Raw genomic sequence first — 12,167 nt, forward strand, 5'->3', positions numbered from 1 at the left:
CCCACAAATCTACATTATCTTAAACTTGGTTTAAAGTTGTTCATAATTTGTATTGAGGGACCAGACAATATGCTCCTTGGATATCACAAACCCCACTTTAAAAATATCAATACAACACATAATCTAACATTGTGCAACAAATTTTCATAAAACATACATAATATATACATTTTCCTCCTTCCCCTGCATAAAACATACATTTCAGTTATTTTCTGAAGCAATAAATGCATCATTTTATTTATTGATCAAATATGAAACAATAGAACACAAGTTATGTCCAGCGGTGAAGTTTCAAATTCAACCCATCTGTAATTTAACTGAGATTCATCACTGTATTCTCATGCTATGACTCAACCATTCTTAGAGGTACAATCTTTTTTCCACTCACCCAAATCCTATTTATTTGTGGAAACCAGAAGAAACTGAGCAAGTATTTTTCACTGGTGCTATAGTCCATCTTTCTAAACCACGGAAAGGGGATCTTTAAGCAAAAACAAAACATGCTTTGACAGTGTTCAACAGATAAACATTCTTCCTTTTATTACAGAGCATCACCACACCTCTAAAAAAAAAAGTAAAACGTATCTTTCAAATGTTTGCTATAACCAAATGTCAAGACGTGTGAATAAAATAACAACTCCCAAGATGATTCCGATAATACAGTCTAAAGAACAGACTTTTCAGAACAACAGATTTTCTTTGGGCATTTCTGTGTTGTTTAGGATTTATAAAGCTGTTGGGGTTTAAGTATCAGCAGCTGCATAACACAAACTAAGCAGTTTAAGCGCACACTTCATGTCATGTCATTCATTGATCAGGGGATTTGGGACCTGAAAGGAGTTTGTGTCTCTGACAGCCCTTTGAGCCATCTGGGTGTCTGGAGAACGGACTGTTTTTCTCAGTTTTGAGTGGTCACTCAAGCCAGTTTACTGACAATGGCCTGGTTGAGTGAATTCAGCTGATTGGTCCATTTGTCTAGCGCTGTATATCGAGCACCACCTCTCTTCTGGTGATCGAGCTCCAACAGCTGGTTGACCTGGTCAATGCGGCCATTGATTGTGCTGAAACATTAAATCAATCATATACATCATATCATAATCATATATATATCATTAGTACCAGTATATCCTTTACAAAAGAATATCATTATTTATAAGATATTATATTACAAATAATATATGACAACTTACTTGTCTAATATACACTGCACTAGCAAGCTTTCCACATCCACGACATCGATGTTTAGTTCCTGCAGAAAAAAGCCATCAAGTCAAAACACAATAATTGAACTTTCAACAAAAAAGTTCAGTTCTACGGAAAAAATATTACCTTTGAAATGAACGGTATGTGTATCCTAGTGTAAGGCTTAATTAATTTGATGAGCACTTGCGTTCTTATGTTCCGTAACAGCTCTAAAAATAAAAAAATAAAAAGAAGACATGTTCAGTCACATTTACTAACTAGGGGATCAGTGTATTTGTTCCATTTCGAGTTGCAAGTCAGACTCACCTTCAATATGTTCTCTGATGAAGGGGTCATCCATTATGTTACTGTGATTTGTCTTCAAGATTTTCTCAAACTCTGTGATGTCATTGTTCTGGTAGGCACTGGGATTAAACAAACAAAAAAATTAGACAAAAATCTGCTATAATCTACACTGTTTTCAAAAAGAAAACATTTTAAGATAATTATTTAATGATTAAATTATGATGATTAAATTATATGTAAAGGGATGTGTGATTATAAGCTCCCTGGACAAAAGAAAAAGAGTCATGTCCACCTACAATAGCATTTTATTGTACAATGTTTACAGACTGTGCTTCTAGGCAAATGTAACTTGGTATTTCCAAACCCTGAAACAACCATATTTGCTTTTATCTAATTGTCACAACAGACTGTACAGCAGGTAAAACACAGGCAGCCATGCTAAAGTGCAGCTCAGTAAGTAGAAATGACTTTTTTTTTTGGGTCTGGGAAGCTTATGTAATTTGTTATATATAAATCTGTCTTTATGCTGCCTTACCTTACCAAGTTCGTCATTGCTAGTATTTCTGGGTCATTCTTGTAGGGTTTTGCCTAGCCACAAAACAACATTTTAGAAAATCCCAATTATTCCAACAACAAACCGACAACAGAAAGATGCCAAATAATATTCTCATTACCTCTTGAGAATCAAATGGGTTTATTCCTGACTTCATCAGCATGTTGGCCAAGACCAAGTACTTTAAACATGTAGTTCGTCTGGGGCTTCCAGATTCATCGTAATTTTTGAATGCTTCAAAAAAGTCTGTGTGCGCCTTCTCAAACTCTCCCTCCCTTAAATGCATTTTTCCACCACATTCTAGATCAGAGAGCATGCAGACAGACACACACACAGACAGAAAGCAAGACACACACACACAGACAGAAAGCAAGACACACACACACAGACAGAAAGCAAGACACACACACACAGACAGAAAGCAAGACACACACACAGACAAAGAAAGACATACAAAGAAAGAGACACTCATACAGACAAAGAAAGGAGACACACAGAGACAAAGAAAGAGACACACACACAGAGACAAAGAAAGAGACACACACAGAGACAAAGAAAGAGACACACACACAGAGACAAAGAAAGAGACACACACAGAGACAAAGAAAGAGACACACACACAGAGACAAAGAAAGACACACACACAGACAAAGAAAGACACATACAAAGAAAGACACACAGACAAAAAGACACACAGAAAGACACAGATATGGAAACGGTCATTTGGGTTGCCACAGTAAGACACATCATTCCTTTGTTATTAATATTTTGAAATAAATGATTTAGGAAACAAGAAATAGATATTGGAAGAAACCAAATACCTCGGATAACTCCCATGATGAGTGGATGTGGGATTGCTGACTTGATGTGTAAAGACTGCTCATAAAGGGCTTTTAGCTTCTTGTTGTTTTTCTGGGCTGTGTACATCTGAATTTCCAAAGCGTAAATCTCCAGCAACTGTGTACCTTTCTTCAGATCATCTTCACCATCGTCAGTCTTCACAAAGCCAATACCAACAATTACAATCAAATGACACTTCATCTAAACATCAAAATGTCCACATCGGTGATCTTTTACCTGACATGACTGGTGCAACTGCCTGAGAATTTTCTGAAGTTTTCCATACTCTTCTCTCTCCAAGTACAACTTGCCTAACTGGATTGAGATGAACACATTGTAGAATTTTAACTCTAATATGTTGGAAATGCAGCAAAATTAGTTCCTGGCATATACATCAATACGAGGGACACATATATACTTTGCTAGTATGAAAAATGAGTCATTTTAGCTAAGGTTATAACCATCATAAATACCTTCGTATTGGTTTTAAACCACAGTCTGTCGTTTTTGGCATCTTTTAATGCTTCTAGAGTCGTCTCATAAAATTCTTGAAGCAAGTCCATCTGTAATGAGGAGCAACAAGAAATTCACAAAGGTTTTTTTTTTTACACAGAGTTTAAATGACTTTCTAAATGCAACATATTTGAAACGCATTCATTAAAGAAATCATAAACGTTCCTGATTCAAATTATTTACTGCATTACATTACTACATTAAAAATTACATGTGTACTTTTGTATGAAAATTAATAAAACATATTTACACTGATGTTTACTCGATAAATTCAAGTAAACTTAAGCAAATTAACTTTAATTAAAAAACTTAAGCAAATTAAATTGAAAATTAAATTGAAATTAATTGTATCCGGATGTTGATAACTTAAGATCGATCTTTTATTTATTTATTTTTCCGCCCTCATGTCTGAATTTTGCAAATTAATCTTTAAAACATTTTTATCTTTAAAACATGTTTATTAAGGTATTCGTATTAAAATTAAATAACTGATGACATGAACATGTGTTTCTGCAGGCCATTAGTGTTAGTTACCTTATTAACGCTATTTAAGGTGTATTAACGATGATGCTTATGATTTGTTCAAGGTAACAAATGTATTACATAATGTGTGTTAAGGGAAAAGTAAAGCGTTACCATGGATACAATACCTGTTTGGAGGTTGAAATATAATCTAGAATAGAGTTGATAGATTTCTCAGAGTAGTTCCTTGTGACAGCACTTCGTATATACGTCAATAGCTGTTTGTATCGGTTCATCATTTCCGGGAAGTTTGTCTGAATGGGAAAAAAATAAACATTTATTAAAAAAAAAAAAAAATTTTTTTTGTTGTCATCACCATTAAAGCATTTTTTTTTTTTTTTTTTTACAAATTTCAAATCTGTGTGATGGCTTGGCTTCTTACCAACTTAAAATTTATTTTGATCATCTGTTTTAATGCTTTGAAACCCCATTCTCCTTTTTCACCCTCAAGCTCCAACACCTAGAGTTCAGAAAATAATGCGGTTGTTTCTTTTACAGCAAACTTTTAAAAAAATATATGATAAAATAACTTATTTAAACAGAGTGCTGAGTGCTGCTTTACCTTCTGAAAGCTGCTCAAAGCAGCTTTGGGATCATCTTCCTTTAGGGCTTTAGAATTATAGTACTGATTTTCCAAGTCAACATTTGGCTCGGAGTTGCTGTCCTCTGAGTATTCCTGAAATGGAAACAGAGAACAGAGGAAGATTCTGAAAGATTATCAGCAGCGTGTTTTTTGCATCCCATCACTGTGCTAAGCAGCTCTTTTGTAAAGTAATTCCCAGTCAGATGGGAACATCAGTCCCATTCACTGCACTGCCAAACTTGAAACTTCATAACAGAAATATTTCAACTCAAGCCAAATCCATCTTCTTACAATATAGAGCATTTATAAAGTGGAGGCAGTATTTTGGTGCAGCTAGTTAAACATCCGCACTCTGCTGAATTCCCGACAAAAATTTACAGAAATACCAAAACTACGATAAGCTTAGGTTTCTCTTAAAGTTTGTGCAACTATAACTATTTTAGAGACTTCTTACACATACTGCACATTTATTTAAACCAGGTACTAAAAAATGAGGACTAACACCTAGACTAATTGTACAATTTATGACATGTTTTAAAAGCACTTATTCAAGTCCTTATTAAAATCAATTATTCAAACGGCAGTTCAATTCAAGTTAACGTTACTGAAATTTATTTTCCAGTTATCAATTAAAGCTATTTTATTTAAGTGAACAGTAAAACAGGCTAATAACTATAATACCTGAACTAGATCTAGTTGTGCTTTTAAGCAAACAAAACCACATTCAGAGGATTCTAAACATATAGTCCTGTGGCTCCGAAGTGAGCAAAAAAAAGATCACTTTTTAAAAAGCCATTTATTCACTCCGATTTTTTCATTCGCCTATTTTGTCCTTGTATACCTTTATCTCTTGACCTTTTTTTTTATAGACTTCTTTGTAGACATTTTTAGCATGTCTTCTTTCTGTCAGTACCATTATCACAGCAGATAATTTAAATCCTCAAGTTTCCTCCCTTGTTCCTAAAACGTGTTTGTGTGTGTGTGTGTGTGTGTGTGTGTGTGTGTGTGTATATATATTATCCTGAGATGGACTGACATCCCAGCTCAGTGTTCCTTTTTTTGGATCCACTGCAACACTGACAATTAAGTAGTTTCTGAAGATGAATAAACGAATTCTGAAGTTTTTACTTAACCTAAATAAAATGTATACTTTCAATTCTTCTTTATCTTAATATTATTATAACAAAGTTCTCTTGGCTTCAGTTGAAAGCTTTACTGTCTTTATATACACTGCCACAATGTCAGTACATGTGTCAGTGTATTATGCTGAAGAAATATCTACCAGGTTGTAATTTCACTTTGGACGTGCAGTGAGTGAGACAGTGACAGCTCTCAAGCTGCACAGAGCTACAGCTAACAAGCGTTTAGCATTCTGTAAAATACTGCACAGTGTAGCGGCAAAAACATATTTATACACTTTAACAACTATATAAGTGCAGTTATTTTAGCTAGACTTTGATAAATAAACCAGAAGAGCAGCTAAGTGAACACATGAAAAGCTACAGCTATAACAATAACTAACATAAGGTAGCTTGGCTAGCTACTAGGCTACGGTTGCTAAGCTAGCTATACAGTCAGAGGGAGAACTAGCTAGCATGCTAACATGTTAGCCGTATTGTGTCATGCTAGATGTATACAAAAACAAATGATTTGCTTATAAAATGTAACGTGAATATAAAATTGCGCAATTTACTTCATTTACCAGATCGTAATCTTCTTCATCGTCGCACATGAAATCATCTTCCATGTCAGACATTTTGACCGGTGAATAGGGCCGAAACACTCCCACAATCCTCCGCGCTTCAAAATAATCACCGTGTACGACGTAGTGCGCATGCGGAAAACACCTTATGTTTGCTCTGAACCCAAGTCAGCTGTGCGCCATCTTTTTTATCCTAGTCAATGAACTGTTTGAATTGTGAAACCGATCTCAGGTCTGTTTAACGTCTGCAAGCAACTTAAAGCTCTTTGAATGAAGTCCCCTTCTTCCGTATAGCTGGAAAAAACATATTCCGGATATGATTGTCACCTGATAAACTGCTCCAGTTGGAGAAAAGGGTTTTTTAGACTGTTTACGATATCGTATCTGTGTCAATAATGGCAGTAAATCCACCCAAAATCAAGGTGCTTCTCAGCGACAGGTATGTTAGTAACTCCTCAGTGTATAGACTTAAGTTTGCATGAGCAGAAGTAATATAATGTAATTGTGTTAAATGTGTCAGTGACATATAAGCAATCACAACAAATCTCCTCCAAAATCTACTCTGGCTTAAATGTTTTCCTTTTTAATGTTGTTACAGATTTTTCCATCATGCCTCCTGACACATGTAGACAAAAAAACTATATAAATAATTTACAAACATTTGGTTCATTTTATTTAGTTTATTATCTAATTAACTAATCAACCAATTAACCAAACAATTAATTAATTAATTAGTTAGTTAGTTAGTCCACACAGATAACAACATTCTAAGACGACGGTGCAGAAATAAACCAATTAGTTTCATCAAACGACTACAGATAACACCCATATTCATATTCTGTAGTTTTACGTCATATACTATATATATACTACTATGGATGTCAGTTTTTCCCCCTGATTTGTTCTGCAGTAGAAAACTCGTGATAATAATACTGTCACGTGACATTTAATATTACACACTAGCAGTATTTTTTGAGTTGAGTTGGGGGAAGAGCCCCCAGTAGCTCCCAACACACACACACACACACACACACACACACACACACACACACACACACACACAATGTGTCTATGATCTTTTTTTTAAATAATATCATGTAAGGATTTTCCTACTGGTCTTGGGTTTTGTGTTCGACACCGTTTTACTCATTGCTAGTTTAAGTGCAGAAAAAAGGTAAATGCAAAATTCTATTTGTGTCCCACTGATATTACATTTACGTAAAATACAATCCACATACATAAAGTGTTTTTAACAACCTCCTATGCGTTTATTTTAGAACAAATTCATAAAACAATAAAATCTCTATATCTGCAACAGTTGCATGTCACAGCCTACTGAGACTTCACTTTCTCTTCATTCAGAATCACTAAATAATCTACAAATTAACCTCTTATGCTTGAAACATACGTTTACATGATTATTTTATATTCTGAAAGTTTTGGGAATATAAGTCAGAATTTTATGAAAAGTTTCTGATCCCTTTTCTTTATTTTCAGCGATAGTGTGCTATTAAATGATGTGGCCACATTGAAAGTATAAATATGTTAACCAATGAATGTCTAAAAATAAATGAATAATTAAAAATGTTATGCCATTTCAAGCTTTACTATATCCTCATTAATGTGTTATTACAACACAACTTAATCATGCATCCATTGTTAACGAGTGTACAGTTGTCTCACAACAGCAATAAAGACAAGAGATATGCAAAAATACCAGACTGTTTTTGCCTTTTCTGTTTTTTATTTTGAAATAAAAAATGAATTGCTTGTTTTGTGGCTAGTGGCTAAACTGTTTAACATATAAAATGTACACTAGAAAAAGAACCCAAGACCCCTTTGTAACTTGTTTAGCCAATTATCTGCAGTAGATGGCAGTAAGACTGCCAGTAAGAACTACATTATAAAACAAAAAGAAAAATAAGCAGAGAAATGTCGCACAGGTTTTACTTCCAGTGGCATAAAGACAAATTTTATGTGTTAAAAATATGTGTTCTTGTGAACACACAACACCTCAATTATTTTTTTACTTGTAATAATCTGTGTGATTATTATAAATTTTCCTTATATTGTGTGTTTCCCATTACAGACTTCAAAAACTGAAAAAGGCATTTATTGGAAAGTATGAAGAAACCCCTCTGTTTTATGCTTGTGCTCCTGGCAGAGTGAATTTAATAGGTCGGTTATTTTTGTCTCTCAAATTATATATGCTATGCATTGTACTGATTATATCATTATATTATACTCATTACAGGAGAACACATCGACTATTGTGGTTATGCCGTCCTCCCAATGGCTATCGAGCAGAATATACTTGCTGCTGTTTCCATGAGCAACTCTCAGACAATCCAACTGGCCAACATTGATCCCAAATACAAGTAAGTGTATCAGTTTCCAAGGAGTGTCTTGACATAACATGAAGATGGCACTGTTGAGTAATTTTACTAAATAACTGCTGTGTTTGTTTGTGTGTGTGTGTGGGGGGGGGGGGGTTCTGAAGGGATTTCACAGTGTCTGTCAGTGAAATCACCATAGATCCAGCAAATCCTCAATGGCATTATTACTTTCTTTGTGGAGTCAAAGGTGTTCAGGTGAGAGAAGCAGATACCTCATCCTTAAAGTAAAGATCTAATGTTTTAGTTGGTTTGTTTCGTTTTTTCTTATTGATTGGGGTGTAACTGGTAAAAAGTCTTAACATTTTAAATACATTATGTTTTATACATTTTTCAACATTTCAGGAACAGTTGAGCTTGTCTTCTCTGGCTGGGATTCGGTGTGTTGTGGATGGAACGATTCCAGCTAGTTCAGGCCTGTCTAGTTCCAGCGCACTTGTGTGCTGTGCTGGCCTGGTCACGATGGAAGCCAACCAAAAATCTGTCTCCAAAGTAAAACAGAATCATTATTCATCTCTTTTGGCTGTGAATTTCCAATGTTTATTATATAATGAGATGACACTGTAACTTTGGGCTCTGTACAAACCATCTATAGACTGAATCATGAGCCAGTTATTAGGCTGTCAACATTATGGGCTTAAGGGACAACATGAGGTCTAAAATGATCTACTAAACTCAAGTGTTATGATGTGTACAATCCAACTGAAGCTAAATAGACTTGCTGCAAGTCTGTAGATTTCTTCTAAACTATGGGTGTGTCTCAATCAGCTCCCTAGTTGGTGACTCAGTAATATTGTACCCAGGCTAGGATACTGGTAATGACCCTGGCACATTACACATTGGGAAACTGACTCAATTTTCAGTCACTTAAAAAACCCATAAATATTTAAATCTAAATATCAAAAGGCGTAAACTGTGATCCTTTCTCTAGCATTAGTTCATAGGCTGATTAAGTCACTCAAAGGTTGCTAACAGCCTCTAGATGGTTTGTTGACTGTAGATGGTCTACAGTGTACTAAATCCATATATTGTGAATCATTTCTACACATAAGGCACACATCAGAGTAAAATCCTACCTTATTTCTGACAGGTTTTGTTGGCTGAGACATGTGCTAAGTGTGAACACTATATTGGAACTGAAGGAGGAGGGATGGATCAGTCCATATCTTTCCTTGCTGAAGAGGGAACTGTAATAAATTTTATTATCATCCCTATGCGTTCAGTTTGTGTAAATTATGACCTAATAGCTTAAAGCGTATAAACACCTATGCTTCCTATATGATGATGTAGTAGTGCATCTGAGACACATTTGTTCTTTGTTTCTTGATTATCTGGTTATCACTCAAGGCAAAGCTGATAGAGTTCAATCCCCTGAGGAGCACAGATGTGAAGCTCCCAGATGGCGCTGTCTTTGTGATCGCTAACAGTTGCGTGGAAATGAACAAGGCAGCCACGTCACACTTCAACATTAGAGTGGTGGAATGCCGCATTGCTACGAAGGTGAGAAGCTCATCATATTTCACTGCATTTTATTGCTCATTAAAAAAGAAGATGTAGCCTTTGAGTAGCTAATTGTACCTTTTTAAAATATTGATTGAGCTTATTTATGTGTACATATTTTTTTAAGATATCAAAAAAAATGTAATTGCAAGAACTACAGCATAATCTCTCACAGTTAATCTTAATGAAATGGTGTAAAACTAGATGATCTAAAAGGAAACTTATTCACTTTTCACATGCTCACAGATACTGGCTAAAGTCAGAGGCCTGGATTGTAGCAGCTTTCAGAAGCTGGGAGAACTACAGACACAACTGGGCTCAAGTCTGAGCAAGATGATGGAATTGGTGGAGGAAGTCCTTCACCCTGAGCCTTACAGCAGAGAAGAAATTTGCAGTATTCTGGGAATCACTTCTCAGCAGTTGTGTGACGATATCTTGAGTGCTAACACAAAGCATGGTAAGGACATCTATTGAATTAAGAATCTGGACCATCTGAAGCTTCCATTTACATGTAATTAGATCAAATACATTAGTCCCTGTTTTTCTTGTTACTTCAGTGACCCACTTCAAGCTGTACCAGCGGGCCAGGCATGTTTACAGTGAAGCAGCACGGGTGCTGCATTTCAAGGCTGTTTGTGATTCTGCACCCGCTGATGCTGTTCTACAGCTCGGTGAGCTAATGAACCAAAGCCATACTAGCTGCAGAGACTTGTATGAGTGTAGCTGCCCAGAGCTGGACCAGCTGGTGGATATTTGTCGGTGAGTGAGAGGAAAATCTCTTGCAGTAAGTCTTAAGTGTCAAACTGAGCCATGTCAAATAAATGGGGTTGCAAAGAGTGAGGCTACTTTGCATTTATGATATACTAAAGATGCGCTACCTAACGTGAAATATTGGGAAATAATAAATAGAGGTATTCAATTTGAAAAAATAATCACTGTGTTTTTAGTTTTTTCATTTAATTCACTATTTAAAAATGCATATCCCTTTGAACCTCTCCAGGCTGTCAAATCCCATTTACATGGTTGGATATCCAACAAGATGGGAGATGGTGGTAATTTAACTGGTATAAGTAGTTCCACCTTTTATTTCATGTCTTAGTCTTATTTATTTATTTTAATACTATTATTTTTGATTTTGATTTAATTTTTGCCTCGTGGCCCCCATCTTCCCAGTCTGGTTTCCTGCCAATTTCCATCCACTAGCTAACTCTCTCCCTCCCCTATCATATACCTACCCACCAGTGAGAGGGAATTCTACCACATGCATCCTCTGAGATACATGACACCAGCCACTTTGAACTGCTGCTCATGCTGCATTACAGGGCAGCGTATTACTCTTGGAAGAAGCCTCTATCTGCATTCTTCCACACTTGAGCTCACAGATGCCAGTGATTAGCTAGTGTTGCTGTGATTGACAGGGCAATTCTGCTCTTGACTCCCAGCCACAGATATCTGCCACCATCAGGATTCAACCTGCAATCTCCTGACATCCAGATTTGAACCCAATTCAGCTCATTATTTAAAAAAAACATTTTTTTTAATCTTTGTTGAAATAAATTGTAATACTGATATAAGATTAATAACATGGTGTTCTCCACAGGGAGGCAGGTGCAGTGGGTTCCAGGTTAACAGGTGCTGGATGGGGAGGCTGTGCTGTTTCCATGGTACCCACTGAAAGGATAGATTCTTTTCTTCGGACAGTGAAGGACGGCTACTACATGCCTGATGCTCGACGTGCAGCTCTGCTAAAGCAAAGCCTTTTTGTAACAAGGCCAGCGGGAGGAGCAGCTATTTTTACAGAATTATAAAATCAAATGGAGAAACATGATTTATTGATTTTTCATTCATGACCAAACTATCAATTTTATTGCTTCCTATCTTTGCCGTTTAAAGGGATAACAGTGTATATTACTTTATCTTGTGGGTCTGATTCAATCTAATTTTGTACAAGGTGCCTGAAGTATGCCGTGGTTAAAAAATTTTATAAGAGTGCTGTGTGTCTTCATGTGTGGTTTCTGCATAGTTTAAGCAGGAGGAAGCTGTTGGATGTTTGCCAAGGTACTAACTAAATAA

At 35.9% G+C, this 12,167-nt stretch overlaps 2 protein-coding genes across 4 annotated transcripts; one reads left to right on the top strand and one right to left on the bottom strand.

The window, feature by feature from the left end:
• Positions 1-514: 514 nt before the first annotated feature.
• Positions 515-6,394, bottom strand: cops2 (COP9 signalosome subunit 2). 3 transcript variants are annotated; one of them, XM_027173160.2, is made up of 13 exons: positions 6,202-6,394; positions 4,479-4,592; positions 4,299-4,376; positions 4,045-4,170; positions 3,355-3,444; positions 3,119-3,196; positions 2,863-3,037; positions 2,163-2,341; positions 2,024-2,076; positions 1,510-1,607; positions 1,330-1,412; positions 1,191-1,249; positions 515-1,061 (listed from the first exon to the last, which is right to left on the bottom strand). In XM_027173160.2, the coding sequence occupies exons 1-13, from the start codon at positions 6,253-6,255 to the stop codon at positions 917-919; spliced, it is 1,332 nt and encodes a 443-aa protein (XP_027028961.1). In that variant the 5' UTR covers positions 6,256-6,394; the 3' UTR covers positions 515-916. The 3 variants fall into 3 exon arrangements, with proteins under 3 accessions (XP_027028961.1, XP_027028960.1, XP_047675591.1); XM_027173159.2 differs by having other exon boundaries at positions 6,193-6,329; XM_047819635.1 differs by having other exon boundaries at positions 4,479-4,623; positions 6,193-6,212.
• Positions 6,395-6,408: 14 nt separating this feature from the next.
• galk2 (galactokinase 2) lies at positions 6,409-12,083 on the top strand. The gene is made up of 10 exons (XM_027173158.2): positions 6,409-6,640; positions 8,291-8,379; positions 8,456-8,579; positions 8,702-8,792; positions 8,940-9,086; positions 9,685-9,783; positions 9,942-10,094; positions 10,341-10,551; positions 10,652-10,853; positions 11,695-12,083. The coding sequence occupies exons 1-10, from the start codon at positions 6,597-6,599 to the stop codon at positions 11,900-11,902; spliced, it is 1,368 nt and encodes a 455-aa protein (XP_027028959.2). The 5' UTR covers positions 6,409-6,596; the 3' UTR covers positions 11,903-12,083.
• Positions 12,084-12,167: the final 84 nt, after the last annotated feature.

The sequence above is a fragment of the Tachysurus fulvidraco genome, chromosome 10 (assembly GCF_022655615.1).
Source record: "Tachysurus fulvidraco isolate hzauxx_2018 chromosome 10, HZAU_PFXX_2.0, whole genome shotgun sequence".
Classification (NCBI taxonomy): Eukaryota; Metazoa; Chordata; class Actinopteri; order Siluriformes; family Bagridae; genus Tachysurus; species Tachysurus fulvidraco.